Source organism: Papaver somniferum, unplaced genomic scaffold (genome assembly GCF_003573695.1).
Source record: "Papaver somniferum cultivar HN1 unplaced genomic scaffold, ASM357369v1 unplaced-scaffold_19, whole genome shotgun sequence".
NCBI lineage: Eukaryota > Viridiplantae > Streptophyta > Magnoliopsida > Ranunculales > Papaveraceae > Papaver > Papaver somniferum.
Window position 1 is genome coordinate 16,290,876 of NW_020628818.1, and position 27,778 is coordinate 16,318,653.

Below are 27,778 nucleotides of genomic sequence, written 5' to 3' on the forward strand. Positions count from 1 at the left end.
TTTGTTGGGTGCAAAATGAATTATGTGTATTTTCTTTCCATCACTTTATTTCAGCTTAGCATCCATCCTTCTTTGATAAAAACTTGGATTATGCATTGGGCACTACCAACCTATAGCTTAAAAAAATTTGACGTGATGAAAAGCATTCACTAGATTGCAAGATTAGATTTTTTTGGTTAGAAATATCAAAAGTTATGCTCTTTTTGTGTCGTTATACAGCTTAGGGTCTATTGTATTAACTTTGTATATTGTCTACTCCGACGACAATGTTAGAATGACATTATCATGACATGGTGGCACATTTTTTTTTGAAAAAAAAATCTAAATGACGATGAACTTGGAGTTAAGATTTTGGTGACATGTTCCTCGTATGAAACTCTACACTCCTACGAAAAATAAATATATTCTGAAATACGAAACTTCGCCATCTATAATCCTCGGTTGGTATACAAAATGGTAGATGGTGGTCGTATACATCTCGAAATGCTCTCTTTTTTGGTTGGAGTGTAGAGGCTTATAAGAAAAACATATCACCGAAAAATTAGCTTCAAATTCATTGTCGTTCGGTAGAAAAAATGGTGCTAATATGTCAAGATTATGTCACTGTAACCATATCAACAGAGCATACCCCAAAAAACTAGATTCAAATTCATTGTCGATTCGGTAAAAAGAATGACGTTAAAATATCAAGATTATGTCACTGTAATCATGTCAACAGATCCTACCCCATAAAGATATTACCATTGCATTATACTTTACAGCTGTTGGTATTTTAAGTGAGTTTCCAGTTGATTTAGAAGTAACCGATCGTGAAAATATTTGGTACCCGGTCGTGAAATTTAGACCGTTGTTAGAGATTTTTCACCCGTCTCTTTGGGCAGGTGTAATCATTTAGAGGGTTGATTTTAATGTGTGTATATGGACATTAGATCTGCACGTTACAAAACACAACTGTCGTAATGGCTGCATGACAAATATTTTCTTTAACACAGAAAAATACACATACTTTCGTTAAAATTATTTCTAGGCTTCTGACAAATTATGTACACTAAAAATTCTAGGATTTCTCAAGTCTCGGAAACTTCTTTGCCTGATGATTCCTTAACGGGAGCATTAGTTACAAGTTTAACACCCTCAACATCCTCCATTGTAGTATCTACAAGAGCATTAGTTACAACTTCAACACCCTCTACAACATTCCCCATTGCAACATCTACAGCCATCAATCCGCCAGGAACTTCTCTTGTTTGAAGATCCTCATTATGGTCAGCTGTAGCTTCTTCCACATTCACAGAGGTGGACGATGAGTTTACATTTCCTGCTGAAGCAACTCCATGAACTTCGGCACGCTCTAAAACATCCGTTGATGCATTTGTAATCTGGTGGGTGTCCGATGTTCGAGTATCATGGCCAATGTCAGCACTAACGCCTTCATCAACAGAAGCAGAGATGATAAGTGACTTGGCATTGCCCCCTGCAACTTCTTGACTTTCTGAAACATCAACCGTAGGAATATCCTCTACAACATTCGGAAAGTCTGTTGCTTCCGTAACTTTGAGAACTTCTCTAGGATCTAACACAGTCGAGATGGATGGTGGGTCAACATTTCTATCTAAAAATTTGTTGGCATCAGCTTCAACACTATCTACAACATCCACCATTGGAGAATCCGTCGCTAAGCTGTCCAATCGGTCTTCCTCCATGGTTTCTTTGCTCAAATTTTCCACCACAGGTGCAACAGCTTGATGGTGATGCTCATTTAAGACAGTACGTTTTCCAGTCAATGATATAGACGCCCCCACATCTTTGCTTGTATCTATCTGCATACCAGAATCACCTGCCAAAAAACAGTGGCAATTGAGGCAAAATAATTTAATGACTTAATATCTAAACTATGGCATATGTGGAAGTTGCGTATAAGGATGACACATCAGACTACATGTTCTTTGTAAGATGAGATAATGTACCCTCTGTTACAGCTTTATCCAGTGCGGGTTTGACCAGGACGACCCCACTTCTGGTGTCACACTGAACTAGATCATTCTCCAGCTTATACTGTGTGATGATTTGCTCAGCTTCACATGGAGAAACTTCATCGATAGTAGAAATGGAGGCATGTATGTGCAATTTTGATGAAGCAGATAAACACCCACTCTGGACTTCAGAATCTAATTTTTCCTTGGTGTTAGACTCCTGATCGGACTTTGTATCGATTTCCACTTTGCGTTTAGTAATATTGGTTTCTACAGCCTTATTGATGCTCTCCACCACAAGTGAACCAACTAAGGAGCCGCGTGTTGTAGCATCTACAGCCATTAATCCGCCAGGCACTTCTCTTGTTTTCAGATCCTCATCATGGTCAGCTGTACCTTCTTCCACATTCACAGAAGTGGATGATGATTTTACGTTTCCTGCTGAAGCAACTCCATAAACATCGGCACGCTCTGGAACATCCATTGAATTTGTAATCTGGTGAGTTTCTGATGTTCGAGTATCATGACCAATGTCAGCACTAACGCCTTCCTCTACAGAAACAGAGGTGATAAGTAACTTGGCATTACCTCCAGCAACTTCTTGACTTTCTGAAATATCAACCTTTGATATATCGTCTACAACTTTCGGAAAGTCCCTCCCTTCTGTAACTTTGAGAACATCTCTAGGATCTGAGGCAGTCGAGATGGACGATGAGTCAACACTTCTTTCTAACATTTTGTTGCCATCAGCTTCAGCACTATCTACAACATCCTCCACTGAAGAATCCGTTGCTAAGCTGTCTAATCGGTCTTCCTCCATGATATCTTTGCTCACATTTTCCACGACAGGTGCAACAGCTTGATGATGACGCTCCATAGAGATTTCAGTACTATTTTCAGTCAATGATATAGACGCCCCCACTTCTTTGTTTATATCTATTTGCATGCCAAAATCACCTGGAGAAAAAAAAGATACAGTGGCAAATGAGGCAAAATAATTGAATGACTTAAGATTACTACATGTTATCTGTAAGATGAGATAATGTACCCTCTGTTACAGCTTTATCCAGTGGGGGATTGACCAGGACAACCCCAATTTTGCTGTCACACTGAACACCCTCGTTCTTTAGCTTATGCTGTGTGTTGATTTGTTCAGCTTCTTGTACACCTGGAGAAATTCCATCGGTAGTAGAACTGGAGGCATGTATATGCAATGTTGATGGAGCAGATAAACACCCGCTCTGGACTGCAGCATCTAATTTTTCCTCAGTTTTAGACTCTTGATCAGACTTTGTATCAGTTTCCACTTTGGGTTCTGTAATATTGATTTCTACATCCTTACTGCTGCTCTCCACCACAAGTGAACCAACTGAGGAGCAGCTTGTTGTACCATCTACAGCCACTAATCCGCAAGGCACTTCTCTCGTTCTGAGATCCTCATCATGGTCAGCCGTAGCTTCTTCCACATTCACAGAGGTGGATGATGTGTTTACGTTTCCTGCGGAAGCAACTCCATAAACATCAGTACGCTCAGGAACATCCATTGAATTTGTAATCTGGTAAGTTTCTGATGTTTGAGTATCATGACCAATATCAGCTCTAACGCCTTCCTCTAAAAAAGCAGAGGTGATAAGTGACTTGGCATTTCCTCCATCAACTTCTTGACTTTCTGGAACATCAACCTTTGTAATACCCTCTAAAACGTTCGGAAAGTTCGTTGCTTCTGTAACTTTGAGAACCTCTCTAGGATCTGACGCAGTCGAGATGGATGATGAGTCAACATTTCCTTCTAAGGTTTTGTTGCCATCAGCTTCAGCACTATCTACGATATCCTCTATTGAAGAATCCATTGCTAAGCTGTCCAATCGGTCTTCCTCCATAGTTTTCTTGCTCACATTTTCCACGACAGGTGCAACAGCTGGATGATGATGCTCCATAGAGATTACAGTACTTTTTTCAGTCAATGACACAGACGCCCCCACTTCTTTGTTTGTACCTATTTGCGTGCCAGAATCACCTGAAAACATACAGCAGCAAATGAGGCAAAATAATTTGATGACTTAAACTTTGGCAAATGTAGAAGTTGCATCTAATGACGAAACAGCAGATTACATATTCTCTGTAAGATGACATAATGTACCCTCTGTTACAGCTTTATCCAGTGCTGGTTTGACCAGGACAACCCCACTTCTTCCGCCACACTGAACACCCTCGTTCTTCAGCTTAAGTTGTGTGTTAATCTGTCCAGCTTCTTGTACACATGCAGATATTCCTCCTATAGTAGAGCTGGAGGCATGTATATGCACTGTTGATGAAGAAGATATACATCCGCTTTGGACTGCACAATCTACTTTTTCCTTGGTGTTAGAGTCCTGGTCGGACTTTGTACCGATTTCCACTTTGCATTTAGTAATATTGGTTTCCACAGCCTTATTGCTGCGCTCCACCACAAGCGAACCAACTAAGGAGCCGGGTGTTGTAGCATCCACAGCCGTTAATCCGCCAGGCACTTCTCTTGTTTTGAGATCCTCATCATGTTCAGCCGTAGCTTCTTCCACATTCACAGAGGTGGATAATGAGTTTACGTTTCCTGCTGAAGCAACTCCATAAACATCGGCACGCTCTGGAACATCCATTGAATTTGTAGTCCAGTGAGTTTCTGATGTTCCAGTATCTTGACTGATGTCAGCACTAACGCCTTGCTCAACAGAAGCAGAGGTGATAAGTGACTTGGCATTTGCTCCAGCAACTTCTTGACTTTCTGAAACATCAACCTTTGAAATATCTTCTACAACAATCAGAAAGTCCGCTGCTTCTGCAACTTTGAGAACCTCTCTAGGATCTGACACAGTTGAGTCAACCTTTCTTTCTAAAATTTTGTTGCCATCAGCTTCAACACTATCTACAACATCCTCCATTGGGGAGTCCGTTGCTAAGCTGTCCAATCCGTTTTCCTCCATGGTATCTTTGCTCACATTTCCCGTGACAGGTGCAACAGCTTGATGATGATGCTCCTCAGAGATTTCAGTACTATTTTCAGTCAATGATATAGACGCCCCCACATCTTTGTTAGTATCTATCTGCATGCCAGAATCATCTGCACAAAAACATACAGTGGCAAGTAAGGCGCATTTAATGACTTAACATGTAAACTTTGGCAAATACAGAAGTTGCATTTAAAGATGACACATCAGACTACATGTTCTCTGTAAGATGAGATAATGTACCCCCTGTTACAGCTTTATCCAGTGCGGGCTTGACCAGGGCAACCCCACTTCTGCTGTCACACTGAACACCCTCGTTTTTCAGCTTGTGTTGTGTGTCGATTTGTTCAGCTTCTTGTACACATGGAGAAATTTCGTCGATAGTAGAACTGGAGGCATGTATATGCACTGTTGGTGAAGCAGATAAACACCCGCTCTGGACTGCATAATCTAATGTTTCCTTGGTGATAACCTCCAGGTCGGACTTTGTAGCGGGTTCCACTTTGCGTTTAGCAATATTGGTTTCTAAAGCCTTACTGCTGTTCTCCACCACAAGTGAACCAACTAAGGAGCCCCGTGTTGTGGGTCCTGAAGTGTTGACTGCAGTAGCTGCCGCCCTTGCCAAATCCTTCTTCCTCGGGACTCGCCTAACAGCAGGAGCTTCCCTTGCCTTTTCTTTCGCTGCAGAAAATCTAGTTTGACGAGAGGAAACCGAGACTGCTGGTTTTTGATTCACGGGTGAGCTAATACTTGGTGTGTCAGCTGTGCTCATATTAGACTGAGGCGCCTCAGATTCAACGGGTTCAACCAAAGAAGGTTTGATTTGTGCACTGACAGCTTCTCTTGCAGTACTCTGAAGCTCAGGTATAGAGGTACTGTTACCAGGTATCAAATTCACATTTTCTTGAGCTGGAACTGATTTAACTGGCTGAACCACGGGTTGTTCCAAATTTAAACTGCTTGGACCCCCTGAGACACTTTGTGGCTTTAGTACTGGTGTACTGAGACCAGCTCCAGCATCCTCCTTGACTAAATGCGCTGCAGGGGACCCTGGTTTGGCGGTTGTTTTCTGTTTCCTCCCTGACTTAGCATTCTTAGACCCCATGCGAAGGTTTCTCCTCTCCATCAAATCTTGTGCCAACGCAGACGTAACAGGAGTAGATGTTTGGTCAATCTTGGGTTCTTGTGAACCATTTGTCACATTGACATTCACACCATCATCCTTCCCAAATTCTGCAGATTCGATTTTGTCGTTTCTATCTGGCCTGGTAGTTTCAGAAATAACAGGCTTTGTCGCAGAACTGGTACACACTTTTTCCACTTTTTTCCTTTTCGGAATATGAGTCTTATGCTTCTCTTGAACAGGGGATGTGATTGGAAGAGAAACAGGAACTAATTCAACCAACGTATGAAGCCCTGCGATTGGATTGACCTCATAAGTGACTAAAGTAGGTGCACTTGTTCCAGATTGTGCACTTACTAACTCTTGCTTGTCTTGGGATATAGTGGCAGTTGATGAACTATCTGATGCCATGGTAACTGCAGTTTGGACCCTTGAAAGTGGGCTATCAACAGCATCTGTGACAGTAGGTACATCTGAGGCACCAGATGACTTAGTTATACTCTCCTTCGAAATTGCTGAAGCAGAAATTATTTCCGGTGAAGTACCTGGTGTCGGAGGAGTCTGTTTCTTTGCACGGCTTCGAGGTGTACCAGATCCACTTTGGACCCTTGAAAGTGGGCTATCGACAGCATCCGTCACAGTAGGTACATCTGAGGCACCAGATGACTTAGTTATACTCTCCTTCGAAATTGCTGAAGCAGAAATTATTTCCGGTAAAGTACCTGGTGTCGGAGGAGTCTGTTTCTTTGCACGGCTTCGAGGTGTACCAGATCCACTTTGGACCCTTGAAAGTGGGCTATCGACAGTATCTGCGGCAGTAGGTACATCTGAGGCACCAGAAGACTTAATTATATCTGAGGCAATACCACTCTCCTTTGAAATTGCTGAACTAGGAATTATTTCTGGTAAAGTAGCTGGAGCCAGAGGAGTCTGTTTCTTTGCACGGCTTCGAGGTGTACCAGATTCTCTTTGAATTTTCCTACCCTTGGCTTGTGTCAGAACAGAAGGGACCGCAACAGGGGTTACGGAAGCAGGAACCGCACCTTTAACAAATTCGGTTGATGAGGATCCAGCCACATCTTTGACAATAGCATAGCCCGGTGGAGTTTCAAAGCCAGGGGGTGCAGTAGGGGACAGACTTGGAGCGCCCTGCGATCCCATATCCGCTGTATTGACAGTAGAGGGTACTGCTGGAACAGCCACCGTTGCTGCTCTCTTTGGCCTTCCACGTCCACGTCGTGACGGCTGTTGCTTAGGGTGTTGCACAGTCATCTGGACTGGAGGTTGTGGTGGAGGTGGCGATACTGCTGCTGTGGAGGTTGCTGGATGTATTGATAGTGGTGATAGTAGCACCGTCGCCACTGTCGGTTCAGGTGTTACTACCGAGATTGGTATCTCTTTGGGTAGAGGTGGTAGTGTTACGGTCGTTGAAGGCTGTGGTGGAGCTGCTACAATATGTAGAGATGCAGGTGATGGTGTTTCTGTAGGGTGAAGAGAGTGAGGTGATGGTGTTGCTACTGGTAATGGTGATTGCAGTTGCAGTGTTTCTGTTGGCTGAGGTTGTAGTGTTGGAGGATTGGGTAACAGCTCTGTAACATCGGGGAGCACTTTGGTCGTGTCCGCATTTCCCATTCTCGAGTCCTCGGTGTCATCCTTGAATTCGGGGGAGTCAGGAGGGTCAACTTGACACATTTTCTCAAATTCTTCTTCAGTCATTTGATCTTCATAAGACCTTACCTGAGATAGAAAAAAGAAAAAACAGACGAATTAGAGAACTTCTATGATACAGAATTCTTCTTCCTGGCTGCAACTGTATTCTATAAATGACCAACCTCTCTTGCTCTTTTCCCCCTCCCATAATACTGTGTATCAAGACCCCCAGCAGTGTATTCACTTTTCCGCTTCAAACCTGCATTAGCATCCTCATACGCTTGCATAGCCTCAACAAATGCCTTCAAGTCTTCATCCGTAACTAGACGTGATGGCATTGGGAGGCAAGCCGTAGGGTCGGCTTTTTCCGATCCATGTACCAACTTCTGCCACACGATCTGTCGTGATTAAAGGTTACACTATCAGAACAGCAAATATATGACCAACAAGGACGCCAATGTAAGGAAAACAAATGAGAAAAGAAACAAAACTTAAAAACTTACCGCCTCTTCCTCTTGCCTTTGTTTGTCAATCAACTCAAATGTTTCAATTTCAGACTCACTGGCAGATCACAATACATGCATGATTAAGCTTCGACGAACAAAATTAAAAATGAGAACACAAGAAGACTAGTGTACTTAAATCAAAGCAGATGTTTGATCCAAACATCAACTGAAGATGAGAATTTGTCCTCATAACAACTATACTACCCATGAAGGACGGAATAGAAAATGAGACCATAAATAAATTGAAATGAAACTAGATACCTGCGAGCTAAGAGATCATTAAGAGCATCATCATCTAACACAGAGGCGGACTCTTCTTTCTTACACTCTCTCAGAAGAGACTCCAAATATTCCCTTCGATCTTCGGCACTGTAAGAGAATAACAGTACAAATACTTCAGCTGGCAATAATCAGAGATACAGTTCCATATTCTGGCCCTCTTTTAAGATCAAGATGCTCAAAAGTGTATAAGAGAGCACAAATGTACCTAGTGTGGTTATCAAAAAATCCAGCAGTTATACTCTGATTGGCAACTCCCAATTTGTGCTCCGCTGCAGCTCTAACATGTTCCTCCACACTATGCACCTTTTTCATGAAACAATAGCAGTTAGCAACAAAGCAAAACCAGTCCATGATTTGCATATAACATCGAATTTATATACCATTACAGTGTCAGTGTCCCTATCGACAATATACATATTGATGACATAATACATTCCATATCAATATAAAGTACTTACAGTTTCCATACGCAAAACAAGCACGTCCTTCTTCTGACCAATCCTATGAGCTCTTGCCTGTGCTTGCAGGTCAACCTAGGAGAACACCACGAATCAAATGTCTGTTGAACTGAAATCAAGTCCGATTAAAAATATGATAAATCTTGAAAGATTCTTGCCTGAGGATTCCAATCAGTGTCAAATATAATGACAGTATCAGCGGCTTGCAGATTTACTCCAACACCTCCAGCACGAATACTACCAACACAAAGAGAAAATATTAGGACGTAAAAAAAAAGATATGTATGTATGTATGTGTGTGTATATATATATATACACAGAATGGAAACATCTGAAAGTACAAGTACCTCAATAAAAATATGAAAGCAGGAGAATCTGGTCGATTGAATTCATCAATAAGGGCTCCACGATCACCTCCGGTCGTGTGTCCATCTAACCTAAGATACCTGTAGCGTTTCCAGCGGAGATATTCCTCCATAACGTCAAGCAGCCTGGTCATTGTAGAGAAAAACAGAACCTGCATATTTATAGTTCCAGATCCTCTTAATTAGCTCTCCCAACACAGATACGTTTTTGTAAGATTGCAAACAGACAATGTCTAAGCTTTCACATCTCAAATTTAAAGTCTCTACTCTATTTAAAGTCTCTACTCTGGATACAAGATAAACAAACACAATGTAGTGATTGTCCATGTAACTGCAGTATTTAATGGTCATAGAAATAACTAGTACAATGCTGACAAGGAAGATATCATAGGAGGTGCATGCCAGTAATGGAAAAGCATTTGCTAATTGGCCTGCATATAAAGACATGCAGTATTACATACCCGATGATCAGTTGCTTTCAGCTTTGGAAGCAATCGATCTAACATCTCCAGCTTTCCACAGAGCCTCACAATGGGTGGCAGATAATGTCTAGGTACAAGACTATCAACCTACGAATGAAGAGCGGATTGAAAACACAAGCCAAAAATAAATAATTATGAATCAAGCTAAATTTTATCAAAAAAAAATAAATAACACAAACCCACCTGTTCTGCATGAAGCTGACTGATATAAGGATGATTGCATATATTCCGGAGTTCCATAACAGAATTGTGCACGGAACGACCCTGCTTGTACATCGTGAATAGGCCAGGATAGGTTATTAAAAGAATAAATAGGTAAAACTAACAAGACTACGAAGATATAAATTTTACTTGCACAGACTCGGAAAATCTAAAAATGCCAAATACAAACTGATCAAAAACATTAAAGCAGAAGTGTAGGAGTTGACCTTGGAATTTCCGATGCAGCCAAGATTGTCCTCAACTCGTTTCATCAGAAGCTTTTGATATGCGGAAGATTCACATCTTACAAGCCTTTCGATCTTCTCAGGCAATTCATGTTCAACCTATTACAATTTGAGAATGAAAAAGATCATATTAGGAGGTTCTTAGAATTTTCATAAGTTGAGACACAGCAAACAAGCATCGGGTATTTTGCAATAGTAACTTCAAACCAGAATTTAAAGTGAAATACTAAAAACATGATATAAAAATCATAATCTTTTCTCAAAAGTTAGTTAATAATGAAGTGTTTGATGGACACTCGATCTCTTCCTTGGAAGACTTCGCTAACTACGCAAAGCAACGGCTGGGATTCAAGGCCAACTCTTACCACGCTACATGGTAAACGCTTCCATCAATGAAACTAGATAATACTTAAAATAGATAACCAATGGGCAGAAAATAGCTGGTAACCAATGGGCTACTAGATAATGCTGGGCCCAGGTCAAAGGTATCACACATTGCTCGCAGAACGAAATTTTTTCCACAAAATACTTAAAATATCTAGCAAGTTGAATGAACCTTTCATATTGATGATGCAAAAAAACAAATCCCACAGTTGGCATGTTAGGCATAAGCAAATGAATAAGAACTAATGGAGCGTTAGTTAGTGCTTATTTGCTTAGGCAGAACCACTACTTCATAGGTTATTAGTTTTTCAGTAATTTCGTAAGGACAAATGGAAAACTGTCGACTTGTAAAAAAAAACATCATTTACAAACCTTGTGTTTCAGCCTCCGAAGCACAAAAGGCCGAAGAACTTGGTGAAGGCGATTAATAATCAAGAGATTCTCTTCCTCTGACAGTAAAGCCTATTCATTTATGAGCAGGAAAAGTGGCATCAGTCTCAGAAACGTATTTAAGGAGACAACTGGATCATAATAGAAGACAAGAACAAGAAAAGCTTACATCATCAGGAGAAGTATCAACACCACTCTCAAATGGTTTGTTGAACCACTGGGAAAAGTCATCCGATGAGTTGAAAATGCTCGGCAACAAGAAGTTAAGCAGGGCCCATAACTCTTCAAGGTTATTCTACATCATTTAATAAGGGTCTCCAAGTTCAAACTCAGGAATCTACATTTCTTAGATGGAAAATCTAGGACTATAAGCAAAAAAGAAGTACAAAAAAATTAAATAAAGACAGGAAGCGACCTGTAGTGGAGTTCCAGTCAACAGTAATCTATGAGCGCTCTTGTAATGCTTTAAATCAGCGTTCAGTTTGCAGGATGCATTCTTTATTCGATGACCTTCATCAATTATAACATAGTGCCACTGAATTTTGCTTAGTTTTGGCCTATCATGCTTGTTCATCAAGTACTCGTAAGTTGTCAAAAGGACATTAAATTTTTGTTGAACTATCCTTTCTCTGTAGTAACAGAAACCCAGTTAGTTGTAGCTACCAAAAATAAAAAGTACTGTCGTCTTGTGAAGAAAGAAAGAACATTTCAAACACTGATATGTCATTACTTAAATAATTTACGCCGCTCTTCAGGAGGCCCAGCATAAGCAATTTTGATAATACTAGGGGCCCAGAAAGTGAGTTCTGAAACCCATCCTGATAGAACAGATGACGGTACTACCACCAAAAATGGTCCTCTGTCATTTTTCGTCTCCATTAGGTAACATATCAAAGAGATAACCTACACAAAACACAAACTATAAGATTCCTCTTGCACAGAGATCCAGCGCTATGCTTTCCAAATTCATCTCATACCTGGACAGTTTTACCCAAGCCCATTTCATCAGCAAGTATTCCATTCAGATGATTATTGTATAGAGAAACCAACCAACGCAAACCATTCATTTGGTACCTGCGAAAATGCAATTTAGAATTATGAAATCCTTTGGGTAGTTACAAAATCAGATAAATCCTGGATAATAAAGTTTTTTACTGATTATCCCACTGTCACACTTGTAACAATACAAACAAATAGGAGGAGAAAAAAAAGACCCTTTAGTTAGAAGAAAGCAGGGGCAGCTAAAAGACAGAATAACTTACTCTCTTAGTTTTCCACCTTGAAGAGATGCTGGCTGCTCCGCTATGCTCTCTTTTATGCTGCAGACAAGAATATTCAGCAATTTTCATATTTCCTTGATAATAACGTACTGATTATAATGGAAAGAATATAAAAAAAGAATTACTAGAATCCAGTTCTTTAATGAGCAACAATAGGAAAGCCCCAATTTTCTTGAGAATAAGGAAAAGGGAAAAGAATTTAGCAAAACTAAGAAGTAAAGCTGTGTTATAAATCTAAAGCAAAAAACATATTCTAGGAAGTGAACAAACGAACTTATGTCTTCTGAGTCACGCCTTATATTACATCAAAAATTATACAATACCAAGAAGTAAGGTGTATCCTGTATCAAAGATCATACTTACCGAGAAAGTAAGGCATCAAAGATCAGACCTACCAAGAAAGTAAGGCTTATACAATACAAGAAAGTAAGGTGTACCCTGTACCTGTGAGCCATCAAATAGTACTTCTGATTGCTTTCCAGATAATGCTGCAAAATATGAATTACCAAAAGTAAGATCAAAACGTCAAGAAAGGAAACACTACAAAATCCAGAATAGAATTAGCATACCTCTGCCTGGTCATTTTCATCTTCATTCTCAACTGCAACCTCATTCTTCTCAACAACGGGTGAAGCCCGGTTCTCATCCATTTCCACCTCAAACTGCCTTGCAAGGGCCTTTGACTCCTGCACTTTGGATCCCAGCTTCTGAAGATATTTTTCAGTTTCCTTGAGAAGTTGTTTAACACGATCTGACTTGGCATCCTGTATGATACGACATTAGTAAGCAAACCAATAAGAAGCGCAAACCTCCCTAAGTAACTAAAATGGGAAATCTAACTTCACCTGAACCATTCGCAGATACCCCTCCACATCATTGTTCTTCAACAAATTAATCTTCTCGCGCTGGATTCTGTCAATCTTCTCACGATGTATTCGCTCTTTCTTCTTATGGAACTCCTTTACATACTTATTGAAACCCTTCCATCTCTCTCTCTTAATTTTAAACCAGTCTTCCAGTCTCTCCCTATAAATGTAAATAAACAAACCAGATGACAAATAGTTGTTCTCATATAGATGCAGCATATTATTTTATCAGAAGAAGAAGTTCCACCAGATAATAATCAGTTCCACCAGACTAAGACTATCCAAATCTTGGCAATGAAGAAGAAAAGTAAAGAGAAAAAGAGCAGACAAAACCAAATACATACTTGTGAACTTCAATTTCACTGAAGAACTCCTTTTGCCTCTCACGAATCCTCTTTTGCCGCTCCTCCTTCATTTTTTGTTCAAATTTCTCGAGTTGTTTGACTCGCCTTCCATGTTTATGTTTCTTAAATGTCTTAAGACGTTCAATTTCGGAAGTATTAGGCTTGAAGAAATCATGGGCAAATTCCCTGCACAGAAAAGAATATCAATTTTGGCAGAAAAATCAATGTGTTGGAAAAAAAATAATGATAATACACAAAAATATCTGCTTCCATGCAAGTTAGAGGCTGACGCAAGAGATCTTTACCTCCGCAATCGCCGTTGAAGCTGAAGCAGCTGAAGCTTCTTCAGTTCAATCACACTTTTTGTCTTGGTGGAAATATCATCAGAGGAACTCACAACCTCCTGCAAAAACAAAAGAAAACAAAGAAAAAACTCAACCTTGACTGCCCACAAAAAACATCTCGACCCATAAATTTATGTAGTCATTTTCTTCGAAGTATTAACCAGTGAAGATCCGGCAAGGAAAATAAAGTGGTCTACACTGCATAGTGGCGACCATAAACTACAGACTACAAACTCAAAATACCTGAGGTACCATAATAATACTTTCTTTTCTTTTCTTTTCTTTTCTTTTTTAATGGGAAGACTTACTTTCAGATAACAAGATTTTGAAGCTAAAGAGGGGAGTAGCTGATACTGACATAAACATAGATTATTGTCCATCCTTTTTGCCTAAGTATATAAATCTAACAAAGTTAATGACTGCAAGAATAAAGTAGATAAAATGATAAACACTAGGCCTAACAAAAATTTGTAACCCACCTTTAACTTGTTGAAACATACAGCCATTCTTTCCTCTGTCTTCCTCTGCTTGATAGCCCAATTTCGTTCTTCATTAAGCTTTCTTTTCTGATGATCCATAATCCATTTCTCTGAGGTAGTGTACTTTGGGGACATTGTGATATCTGTATAAATTGATTTGTTTTCTTCGCCTACCTCCATAGATCTTTCCAGCACCATACCTGGATTTCCATAGTTTTGTGTATTGTTCGCGGAAACCATCTGATGCCTATCATAATTTAAATGCTTTTGAGGGTCGGAAACATGGTTCTCACCCTGAGATCCATGTGTCCGGATAACACTGACATCCCTTGAATGTTCAACATCTTTTCCTGAATTAGTTTTGCTCGCCTCTTTTCCTGAAAATGTAGAAGGGTATCTATCAACATGCAAACTTGCTTGCACATATGAAGGCTCTGACCTGAGCACATTATTTCCTCTCTCTCGGTCACCAAGAAGTTGAGGATGATTTGAAGAATAATCTGTTCTTTGGGGCATTGGTGGGTGATGAAATACGGAGGGTGATAATGCATTTACTGAAACCTCGTTTTGATTGCGTGTCCCAGTCAAACTAGCCATTTCTCTCTTTAGCTGCTGATTCATTCCCAATATAGAAGAGGATAAGTGGTTCAACCTCCCAATCTGTTGTTGACCATTCCCAATATCATCCCTGTCGGGATTCATCTTGGGCAAAGTTATCCCACTATTCATCACAGACATAGCCGCAGAAGTCATAGCTAGAGTTGCTTGAGAATCTGATTCTTCCTGGATATTCATTTCTGTCTCCAGGTTTCTTCTTGCAGGCAGAAGGTGATTCCTTTCTTCTGTTGCTGCAGAGCTATCAGTGGGAGGACCCTTGTTCCCTTTCTGAAATTTATCTGTGTCCATTGAAGTGGTTTCTGTCTCTGTTGGGATTCCACTAGACGAGGAACCAGGAAGAGTTCTTTCACTCATATCACTAGGTCTTCCGAGTACAGCTGTGGCTTCATTACCACTGCTTGGCTCTTTTACAGATATCTCTTTCCCTTTGCTTTCGCTTTGCTCATTGCGTGTTCCATCACTGCCACCACCTATTGCAGAAAAAGTAAATCAAATAAGAACACATATACACAGATAAGAGAAATACAAATAACTGTCCACTGTACTTGCCTTCTCTTGGATTTGGCTCTCCAAGTGCGATATCGAGATGGAGTTTCCTTGGCATCAGGCCGTTTCTGCAAGCAATATATAACTATTTAAATACATACTTTCATAATCTGGAATGCCTTAAAACCATAATTGTGAGAACATGCATGCCTGAAAGCCAAAAAGACAAGGCACTGGGCTCTGAGTTGTTTCAAATGGTGTTCCTTGAATGGCATGCCAGACGAGACAGGAGGATGAAAAGTGGGAGCTTTTGCTGTATCTACGTTCTCTTTACTCTGTGGTCCCTGAGATCCACTTCCTTGCTGAAAACAACCACCTTTGTTAGCAGAGAAAAAGTACAACTAACCCAAAGCAAGAGTTTTAACTATAAAAGAAGTACTAACTGCACAATGCATAAAGGCCAAGGATCCAACAAGAAATTACTTGAAAGTGGACTCAATGCAGGTAAACATGCATACAGGATACAGCAATTAGACTAAAAGTCAAGAGAAGCCTACTCTAGATCAAACTTTAGATTCTTGAAAGCATGAATTACAAAAACGATTGGCGATGTTCAGTTCAAAGACGTGATTCAAAATATACCTAAACACAGCAAATATAATAGACAAACATTTGAGCTGTAAAAATTATCAGTGAGTTACAAAATTGGCATTTTGTGGTGAGTCCGAGATAGACAAAACGTAGTGGCCATCAGCCATAGGATGAGAATACAAGCATTCATCGCGAGAATTCGAAAAATTAAATGCAATGGGAATAGGAAGAGGCTGAATGATGCCTGTGACTAATTCATGACTTTCCATAACCTGAATTGATGTAGGATAGAAACTGCATAAACTGACTCATTCATCATACTTTTCTTTTACTCAACCTCCCCTTCAATTGTGATACTCCACTTGTGCAAAGAAGTAAAACCACGAATGAAGAGAAAAGAAGTACCTGATCAAACTGAGCTTCCAGCGCTTTCTCAGAGATATTAGATTCTGAATCGTTCATGAGTGCAGACTTCCTATGTTCCGAATCTGTTGCACCTCTACTAGAAGTGGGCTCGACCGAGGAAGATTTAACAGCAGTGTCCATAGATGCCATGTCTTTGCCTTTCCCAAGGAACTGAGAACCAGAAGGTTCTAAACCCCTCTCCTTAAGCATCTTCGAGGCCAATTCTGGATCCACACCCCGCTCCTTGAGCAACTTCAAGGCCATTTCATAATTATCGAAGGAAGTATTGTTATGTTGAACAGAAGCAGGGAAACCTGTTTTGATTGTAGCATATGAACCAAAATTTCCCGGCACTCCTACTTGAGCCTTGCTATAACCACCAGAAATTACACTCATACCTTGAGGGTTCTCCTTACTTGAACCAAGAGATGGAACTGCAGACTGAGCAGCAGTAGCATCTGCTGTCAAAACACATGCAGCACCAGTAGGTGCAAACCTGGAAAGCTGGGAGTTATCTGGCAACAAACCGGTTTTAAATTGATCCCAAACATTCCTAGTACTGGAAGGATCATTTCTACCCTGAACAAAACCTCCTTTCTGTTGTCCCGCGACACCATAAGCAGAACCGTCACCCTCAGAAAGATTTACATTCGAAATCTGACTCTCTTGCTTTGCTCTAGGTAAAGATTCCATACCACTTGATGCTGAAGACAAATGCTCCATGGGACCACTATCCTGACCAGGATTTACCAGAGCATGTTCTTGATTGGTGACTTTACCCTTTCTTGATTTAGCTCCAGCGTTGGGAGTATCTAATTTTTGAGGGCTGTCAGGATTCACATCTGCACTTGTTGCACCTGCCCTCTTTCTCTTAGTGGCGGCTTTTTTGGGTTCTTTTGGTCTTCCCTGTTTGTCTAATTTTACAGTGTCAACCCTTTCTTGGGAGTTCCCGGATCTAGTGTCTAGACTAGACGGACTTTCGTGATCATACAAACTACCACTCCTCTGAGATACAGGTCCTTGATAAAACTCATGCCCACCACTGCCTACCCTATTTGGTCCAACAGGTGGTTTATTGGGATTCATAACCTCATTATCAGCTAAACCTGGTCTAGAATCTCTAAAAGCCCCAACACTCTGCATTGGAGTACCAGCGTACACTTCTTCCTTAATTTTACTACTTGATCCTCCTGCATTCCATGCACCACCAACTGGTACACCTCTAAACGGCATGCCACTGCCACCTGCAGGTGTCATACTGTCAGGTGCATCCGACCTTGAAGCATTTCCGGAATCCTCCCCAATTTGAGGTCCACCAGTTGTAGGAAGACGAGCCGCTTTGACAGCCTCGATATCAAGTCCATGCTGATTCACAACAGTTTCCATTGCCCTAACATGAAGAAAAACAAAAGAACCCTATCACTAACAACCCTATCATAAGCAATTTCTAACTCATCTACACTTAATTACTTTAGTTCTGCAGCAAATGCAACACCCAATACAGGTCGAATAAAATAATTACCTGGATATTACTTGATACGGCAACGAGTGTTCTTTCCCACTCGCCTTCATATGCTGACATATCTAATAACCATTGAAAAATTAGTTTAGTACTTTAGTTAATCTATCATCGACATCAGTGAAACAAACTTATTCTAGTACTAAAATTTACTTACCACATGTAATTTTGTAGCCAATTTGGCTGGCTCATCTTTAGATTCATGAATTAACTTTTGTAAGAACTTAGCTGCCTCAATTTCCACATGCTGTGAAGCCGCCATATTATCAAAGCAACAATTTCAGGGTTGTAAATCACATTTTCCAGTATGAAATAATTTAGGGTTTTATTGGGTAACCCTAAAAGTAGAGATCGAAGCTTATAGAACCTGAATTTTGTTAGGGTTTGTTTGTAGAAATTAGAGCTCAAATGAACCTTGAGAATGGTCGCGGAGAAGCTTTCTCCCGACCTCAGTTATGGTGTTGATGAAGAAAAAAAGGAAGAAATGACGAAGGAGATGAAAAAATGAGCTAAAATGGGGAATACTGACTCGAGACCATGATAGCATACGTCGTAAGCAGGATTATGATTAGATACGTGTACATCTAACTCAGTTGACTTCTATGGGGTTATAAGTTAGTGGTTAGATTTGAGTTGTCGAATAGTGTGGACTTGAGATTATGGAAGTAAAGTTTAAAGAGGGCTTGGATGCACATTAATGCTGTTTTTTTTTACTTCTGAAAGTAAAAAAAATCAAAAGTCAGTTTGATAATATTATTTCATAACTATTTCTACAAGAAGAAAGATCAGCAAAATAGTTTTGTTTCTGACTCCTGCTTCATGAAAAGCAAAAGCACTTATGCTTCTGGTATCCAACGTTGAACCCTCATATTATAGGTTAGAGGTTCGGATTCCGCGATGATCGTATCAAAAAATATGATGGGACTATGCGATGGTGTAAAATGGGAAAGGGAGAAGGGTTCCAAAAATTGGGTTGTCGTGTAATTTTCGAATACAAGGTGGATCATGAAGTTTCGCATGATTTTCTCGCTGATGCAATTTGATGGTTCATGCTTGGATTTAGTCTTTGATGTGCCATGCTTAGGGTATACCAGTGATATTTGCGACTCTAATACATATAATAGGTGATGTCTATAGAACGAAGAATAAATATTCATGAATTATGTTTCGTTTCATTAATTGAATGGAAATAGTGGTGGATACCATAAAACCTTGGTTACCGTCTTTCTCTACGATCTATTTTATTAGTTTAACTTTATTATTTCGTTTTTAGTTCCAAAAATCCAAAAATATTGTTTCTCGTTAGTTTATTAAACATATTGATTACGGTATTTTCACCGCTCCATGAGGGTTCGACTCGTACTTGCTTCTGTCTTCTAGTTAGACTATGTGCAATTGCAGTTATTCATATAGGTATTCCCAGAATCTTATCACTTCGGTTGATCTTAGACTTCAAACGATAGAATGCAGTGATGTTCGATTCTCAACTACATCTTCTATCCTAATATGGGACTTAACTAATTGTATACTAGAAATCTATCTTACAAAAACAAATGTGTTTTGCCCAATTTGATGGTTATGCATGGGCCTTTTTCAGCAATCAACGGTTGCAATTAATCTTGAAACCGAGAAGATAAATCTTGGATAAGAACGATCCCACTTTTTCAGCCCTCATCCGACGTATGTGATCTCTCCAATTGTTCTTCCGTTACAGAAAAGTGAAACCCATTAACACCATCATTCAACTATCATCATTCAATTAGCATAAATAAAACTATCATCATTCAATCCCTTTGATACGTTATGGAAACACCATTATCCCTCTTTACCAATCTCTTGAAATGTTCGACTACATAACCCTCAAAAACGTTACCATGTGCAGATTCTCAATGCTTACCAATCTCCTTTTTCTCTATAAAGATTCATGTAAGTTTTCTTCGATTTTGGTACTTCTTGAAAGTTTTCTGATTTATATACTATTTATTCGTATTTTTGTTGTTTTAAGCATTGACTGATTTTGTCTGCATCACATATTATGCAATGAACAATGTAGCTTGATTTTCTGATTTTAATATCGTTGTTTCTTGTTTTTTGTTTTAAGCATTGACTGATTTTGTCTTCATCGCAGATTATATTAATAACTCAGATTATGGTGAATTGGCGATGCAGCACTGTATTTGCATTTTGTTGTCAACTGAATTTCATTCCATTTGTTTGATTTGAATTTCAGCCAACACTTATCTCACGAGTAATGATTCAGTGTGTGATTTCATTTGTTTATTAAAGTTAAGGCTCTCATGTTGCAACAATGAAAAGCTTATACACTTCCTTGCTTATATGATTTTGCCTTCTTAACAGATGTTATGGGTGTGCTGATCAGCCTCACAAATCTTCAATACATGAAGAGAGCCAACGATTATCCCTGTATGATGTGCGACTTCACACTGCAGGACCTTGGGTATTGATATCTTAATCTCTCATGCCATAGATTGTTTCAATAGGCTGTACTGCTCACCATAATGCATGCCACTTTGTTGGGAAACCAATGGAAAGATTTTAGACACCCAAGGAATAAAGGACACACCTGTGGTCGTAGTGGTTTCGTCCATATATGTTCTTTAATACCAAGGTATCATTCCTCCATCCTGCAAAGCTTATCTCAGCTTTATAGATAGAAAGTTATTCATTTCGTTGTTTACTTCATTCTTTTACATTGTTGGGTTTAGGTTTTCTAAATATAGAGTTATGGATTGGTTTTTCAGTACACTGTGTGTTGCCATTGGTAATGATTGAGATCTGACTTTAACCAACACCACAAATAAAATCAAGAAAGGGACCTAGGGAGATGTTTCTGTATCGAAGCGCACCCTTATGGAAATAGATCCAGCTATTTCATATCGTGTTCGAGATGGAGTGTTTAAAAAGCTAGAGTTGACTGCAATTTAGTGGGTACTATAGTTGGTTTATTACTTACTATTCATCCTTATTTTCTATCTTTGAGGATTAACATGTTAATATGGCTTTGTTGTTACGGGTGCAGTCGGTTAGGCCTATATGATTTGTAGATATATGTGTAATGTTTGCTCACGTTCAGGAAAATACGACTAAGATATTGATGCTAACATAAAGAGGCACATGGCTTATCACCTCAGCGAAGGTCCCTAATTATAGGTAAATTTTATGACCACCAGTGTTACTATACATAAGAGTTTTCTTAATGCATCTCTTTCTACCCGTGTCTTAAATTTAAAGTGTATGACAAACTACAAATTAACCAAACTTTGAAATTTTCTTACTGGCAGAGGAGGCGATGAGAGCGACACTGCGAGAATACATGGAAATAATGGTGCGAGCAACTTTAGACGTGGAAAATCCCGTAGGTAATGTAACTATAGTAGAACAATTCTCGCTATTGCATTGAATTAAAATGTTCACTACATATTAGACAGATCACAGAAAGTATTTAAACGTGAAAAGCAAGTAGGTAATTTGAAGAAAAACAATGATACAAACAATAATAAATAAGACTGATATAATTTAACTACATGACCATGCAGTGCAACTCACGAAATACAAATGATCACACCTAAGGATCCAACACGTCCAGGATACAACGTTGGGCATGAAAATAATCAATTACAAAGGTTAGCAACTGACTCCGGTGATGAACACCTTTATGGTATGTATATACTACAATCTCTAATTTTGTACATGTAAATTTAGTTGAGAATTTCCATGGTTTTCTCGGCATCTTAGTTTTAATTTTTTATCGACCCTAATAATAAACAATATTTTGGTCATCCATGATTGTGAGGTGTGATCATGGATAATATCGACTACTGATATAACTGATGATCTTTGAGTATGCTGCGTTTTTTGCAGTAGCTTAGAGAAAAACAACTCTCTTATATTGCTTGCTATATGAGTGAAAACTTAATAAGTATTATCCTTACAGGATACAGAATAATTAATCTCTAAATAAGTCCATGTCCAAATTAATTAACAATGATAGGTCTTATTTTCTGATTGTACAAACTTAGTCCTTGACTAACTGTTACTTCATTTTCAGGTCCGGACAATAGTTGTTAGCTCTGGGATACATCAGGTACTTCCTAAGTTTCCAGAAGATTATTCTTTCCTTAGGACAATGGAGGCAGATATGTTGGTATCCTAGACTTCTTGAATTTCGTTGCTGGATTACGGGTACATTAAGTGATTAATTTTCTGAGCATTGTCTTTAAGTGATTACTTGATTAAGCTAAGCTACAGATGACTTAAGAAGCGAGCTACTGCGAGCAATTCCGGTCCTAGATTCATTTGAAAGGATAAGGACAACGACATTTAAAGGTCTGATTGAAAAGTTAAATCATCAAAAGGAACATCTACAAATCGAGAGGTAACAGCCTGCTCTAGCAGCAGTTTCTAGCATCACTTCTACAACCTTAAAGTAGTTGTTTGTTTGTTTGTTCGGATTAATATTTACTTACCGTACATGGTTTTCTTTGGCTTTGTAAATTAGTTTTATCAATTTTTTTGTATGTACTATTCCATTTGACATGTTATTGACATTATTAAGAAAAAAGAAAAAAATTAGATTTTGTGCCTATAACGTTACTGTGTTGGCCGTGCTTTTCCAAGGAACTCGCTTCTTTCCTTTTTGGTTAGCACTCTGCAAATAGAGATATTGCAAACATTTGCATATAATAGATTAATAAAAATTTCATATATGCTTTAGGAGTAGAAATAATGTAGTTTGATAATTCTAAGTTCAATAAGTAATGGACGTTGGCCGGTACTACATGTAAGAACTTCAATAACAACTTCTAATGAGTTGAATTAGGTCTTACCATAGTTTGATTATAAAAAATAGTATAACTGGGAATTCTCATGGGTGCTATGTTACTAAGATAACGAAGACACTCCAATTTTTGATGCCCGTTTGAGCAAGCATCAATTGTCAACAAGGAAATTATTTTTTATGCCCATCTAAGCAAGCACTATTTGTCAACAACAAGGAAAAATATGTAGGTGTGTTGGCTATGCACAACACAGGAAAGAACTTCAACCATCACTTATTACTTATTACTAACAACATTCGAAACCCCCGACCGTTTTGGCACGGGTCAATTCTAGTTGCATCTATATTATAAAAAGATGTGGTGTCTGTCTAGCCTGTTGAATCTGACCATCGATTTCGCCATCCTACTGCCCGATTGAAAATTAACTAAGAATATTTTTGAGCGTCCGATCGGGAGATAAGACAAGAGGGAGTTTCCTTATACAACTCGGTTTCTATATTAGGAAACGCATGATTTCCGATATATATAACTTAAATTCCTTCCTCCCAACTCAGTATTCCTCTCTTGCTAAAGACGCCTCGATTTTCTCTTTTTGTGCTTCTTTTTTGCGTTTCTTTATTGCTTCTCGGTTGTAATTCCTCACTACAGTTTGTTAAATTTTTTTCAGGGTTTCACTGATCGGTTAGGGTTTTACTGATCGGTTGTCATCGTTTTCTAGGGTTAACATATTTTATCTTGACATTATTAGAGATGGCATATGATGTAATGCAGGTACGTGATTTTTTGTGTGACTGTTGATAAACCCTGTTACGGAATTTTAGTTGTTTCTTTGTTTTTCAATAGGTCATCGGTGTGTTGCTCCCTTGAAGAAAAAATAAGGTACTGCACTTTTCTCTTTGCTTTTCTACTTTTCAGATTCTAAATTCTGCATAGAGTTGTCAATTTAGCCTGATTGCCTTGGCATCGTGTCAATTTTTATTCTTTTTTGTTGACGTTGCTAGATATGTTTGCTAACGAAATCTCCCTTTTTGTTCTTTTATGTTTTTGTTTTCTTATGTGCCCCTCCAAACACTCTTCCTCTTACGAAGAGCCCTAAATTTTTATTTATCTAACTAATTTCATGATGTGGTTATCTGTATTTGATTTTAGAGTTAATTAGTGTTTGGGTCCTGGATTTTGGTATGATAGAGGATTTGGATCCTAAGTTTGTCTAATTTTGAGTTTGGGTCATTAAAAAACCGATTACTAGTTTTTCTAAGTTTCTAGATCCCTCCAAAATCATAATAGCATCAACTCTTATTTCACATGATAGGTTTTATATTTTATTTTCCCCTAATATAACCCCTAATATATAATAGTGTTGTTTAATGATTTTGTAATTTTGAGTTTCTGTTTAGTGATTTGATGAAATCGATTACTTGTTTGTGTGTTGATTTAACAACATATGAGTTTTCAATTTTGGAGGTGCGATTTTAAGGTTGCAGAGGTTGCACAAAACGTTTTTAAGGACCCAAACTCAAAATTGGACAAACTTAGGACCCAAATCCTCTACCATACCAAAATCTAGGACCCAAACACTAATTAACTCTTGATTTTACAATTGCAATTTATTAATTTTGGTTAAATCTCTGATATACGAGAAGATGGAGCACTGTATCCTCCCTTTTCTAGCTTCAAGGCGTACGAATACCTATTTTTTTCCTCCCATCAAGCATATGGAAAGCTTAGTGTTGGTACGTAGTAGTGTCGCATAATATGTGTCATGTGTGTGAGCCTTATTAACTTTGCAGGTCTGTCGTGGTCGTAAAGAGTATTGTATTGTAGCATATAAGCATCAACTTTCTTCTTATTGAATATCAAATTTCTTCTTGGAACCCCTGAATTTATTTTCTCTCATCAGCCGATTATCTTTGGTAAGTTGATTTTAACCTTGGATTTGATTTTAACCTTGCAGGGATGTAAGCCACAATCCTGAATATTTTATAGTGTGTTTTTTCCGTATTGTGTTGTCTCTTAAACTTGATATTTACCTATAAGCATATTTGAATTTAATGGAAAAGAGTGCTTCCATCACCTGCTAACTTCAAAGAGTTTGCTTTGGAATATATGCTGTCATTTTCTTAGGCGAATATGCAAAGACAACAACAATATGAACCTGAAAGAGATCAGGCCGTAACATTACTTTGTTAGTAGCTCACCGCACACACATTACTTTGTTAGTAGCTCACCGCACACTCCTGACGCTGCTGATCACCCCCACGACCAATCTGATGTAGCCGTAATTTGTGTTATGGAAAATTTTGAACAATGTGAGGAATCAGAGGATATACATGCCTTTGGTTGATTATCTGCCTTTTGGACAATCTTTTGTATTTCCATATTTGTTTTCTTCTTACGGTGTATAATAACTAACCAAATAACAGTCAAATACCAAACCGGTGTTCACATTACTGTGTAAGCTAAATCCATTCTGTGACGATTGACCAGCCTTACTTCCCATTACGTAAAGATACCATTATATAGACGGAGTTAACAAGGATTAGATTATTACCATTTAAATGTCATTTTCAAAAAATTACTGTTTTTGCTACTAAAAAATATTAAAGTTAGCCCCATAGATTTTATCATTTGCGACGGCATTGATTATGCAACAGCCCAGAACAAAATTAACCTAGCTTTAGCCACTAATCCTAGAGGCAGATAACCTAAGGGTTGTCTTGATAAAGTTTCCTTATATAATTACACTTCTAAGCTCGGGTTTATTGATTTCATCCTAGCCATGATTAATTTTAGCGGCGAGACTACATTATATCCAAGATATTTTTTAATCCACGACACCGGCTAATTTGAGCTGACCATCAAAACAGCGGGCTCATAGACCTCGATGAATCTACAAGCTTATTTCTCGGGCCTTCCCAGATGACTAATTAAACACGCTACTAAAAGATATCGACCGGCAGACCAAACAACCAGTAAAAATCAAAAAAGGTTGATTAGGGCCATTGATTTCGGAAGAAGGCTGTCTGTTTATGGGTCAATTAGGGCCATTGATTTCGGTCATCCTATGACCTAGGTTGATCGTTGGGTGTTTGATTTTGAGTCAAAGGTGGCCAATGATTTTAGTCATCCTGCAGCCAGGATAAGGGTTTCCCACTTTCCTATACATCAAAGTGAGCCGACGGAAGCTAGAAAATAGACAAAACCCATCGAGCAAAATCAGTAGAAACAAACTCTCGCCATTATTTCTATTCGAACTAAGCTAATTCCTGTAGCGGTTGGGTTTAAGGTTTTTATTGCCTTTCTTCTTATTCTTTTGCTTGACGATACATGTAAACTCCTACTGTTATATTAATTTTGTGTTGTTAAATATAACATCTTTGGTTAACTCATTCAATTTCTTTCACTAATGAATTTTTTTATATTGCCGGGATTGTTTTTCAATCTAGGGTTTTGATTGTTCTCAAAATTGAAATTTGAAAGTGGATTTTAAAAAATTGTTAACAAAGAAGACTGTGATTAGTTTGGCATTTGCTACGAGATGGGCTGTGAATGTTAAATATAAGTTGTCTACGTTGGTGATAGGGTGGGTGAGTTTTGTAATGCTGAGGAGCTGAAGATATAGTGTCGTGTAGTTGGTGTTCAGGCGGTAAGGACACTAAGGAAACAGTACAAAAACGTATAAGCCCTAGTTGTGATTCGGGGATTAAAGCACATTTCCTACTATTTTTAAGAGAAAATAAAAAGATGTTGTTGGTGGGAATAGAACCCACGACCCCTAGCTTGGTAAGTAACGCTTCAACCATTGAGCTAACTTGTTATTGTACTATATTTCTATTATATTATGAATATAACAATAAAATTTGGATTAAATCATAATTTTAGCTTAATGTAACCTTCAAAATATACTTTTTATCAATTTGATGTACCCGAATTCCCGTTTCCGAACTCATATCTCAAAAATGAATTATAAACGTACGTATATCGTTTTGAAGTACTGGCGAACAACGAACCGTTGACCGGATTTTTGACCGAATCTGATTCACCCGAATCCGTATAATTCTCCTACGTATGCCGTCCCGAACTCCCCTCCGTACCCCGAATTACTAACTAGGGTATAAGCTACTCCTCTTAAAGTTAACTAGCTGAATCTGCCCCTGGTGTTGCCTTAAAGCCCCTGCTGCTGGTGCAAAGCCCTGAACTGGTGAAGCTGCTGAGCCTTGATTGCTGTTGTTGCCCCTCCTGGTGTTGCTGCTGCTTGCACTGCCTGTGCTGTTGCTGGTGAACTGGTGGAACTGAGGCTGTTACTTTCCCCTGTTGCTGCCTGTTGCTGCTAACTGCTGCTTCCTTCTGCACTTGTTGCTGTGCTGCTAAGGCTGAAACTTGCTGAACCAAAGCTGCAGCTAGAACCCAAGCCAAACTGCTCTGTAATACTAGCCAAATAAGAAAAACCAAAGCCCAACTGGGCTTCAACAAGAGCTTAGGATGATCAAAAGCCCAACTGGGCTTTTGCAACCAAACTGAACAGCTGGGCTGTGCTTCACAGGTAAGCCTAAACCCATTAAAAGAACCCAAACTGTGGGCTTCCATTTTTCTTGTGGGCTTGTAATATTAAACCTAACATTTGGGCTTATATTTTCTGTTGGGTCTGTAATTAATTTCTTGTGGGCTTGTTTGTTTAATTTCTTGTGGGCTTGTGGTTTTAGATTGATTTGGGCATGTTGTTTTAATTTAAAAAAAACTGAACTTTTGAAGTTGGGCCTCATATTTTAGTTAGTAGCTAGCCAAAGCCCAACTGAATTTCTGGGACTGTGGGCTTAACATCCATTTGAAAACTAAACATTTGCACTGTGGGCTTGACCCAAAAACATAAACGTTTTCAAAGCCCAGTTGGGCCTCGACCTTTGGCTATTTAAGAGCCCAAATTTCAAATTGTTACTTGGGCTTGTTTCTGAACTGTGGGCCTAAACCAAACTTCGAGTGGGCCAAAATTCCAAAAACCAACAG

At 38.9% G+C, this 27,778-nt stretch overlaps 1 protein-coding gene across 6 annotated transcripts; it reads right to left on the reverse strand.

The window, feature by feature from the left end:
• Positions 1–903: 903 nt before the first annotated feature.
• Positions 904–18,436, reverse strand: LOC113338658 (chromatin structure-remodeling complex protein SYD-like). 6 transcript variants are annotated; one of them, XM_026584034.1, is made up of 33 exons: positions 18,133–18,436; positions 17,979–18,040; positions 16,457–17,846; positions 15,671–15,822; positions 15,524–15,588; positions 14,357–15,444; positions 13,839–13,936; positions 13,534–13,719; positions 13,169–13,349; positions 12,893–13,087; positions 12,768–12,811; positions 12,306–12,362; positions 12,021–12,117; positions 11,774–11,946; positions 11,459–11,672; positions 11,213–11,338; positions 11,026–11,115; positions 10,252–10,368; positions 10,007–10,087; positions 9,803–9,910; positions 9,324–9,493; positions 9,135–9,213; positions 8,977–9,051; positions 8,724–8,821; positions 8,498–8,605; positions 8,234–8,291; positions 7,913–8,128; positions 6,803–7,817; positions 5,201–6,730; positions 4,114–5,070; positions 3,022–3,990; positions 1,968–2,930; positions 904–1,837 (listed from the first exon to the last, which is right to left on the reverse strand). In XM_026584034.1, the coding sequence occupies exons 1-33, from the start codon at positions 18,235–18,237 to the stop codon at positions 1,068–1,070; spliced, it is 11,637 nt and encodes a 3,878-aa protein (XP_026439819.1). In that variant the 5' UTR covers positions 18,238–18,436; the 3' UTR covers positions 904–1,067. The 6 variants fall into 6 exon arrangements, with proteins under 6 accessions (XP_026439819.1, XP_026439821.1, XP_026439820.1 ...); XM_026584036.1 differs by having other exon boundaries at positions 1,968–2,444; positions 2,562–2,930; positions 5,201–7,817; XM_026584035.1 differs by having other exon boundaries at positions 1,968–2,480; positions 2,562–2,930; positions 5,201–7,817.
• Between the last annotated feature and the right edge of the window lie 9,342 nt (positions 18,437–27,778).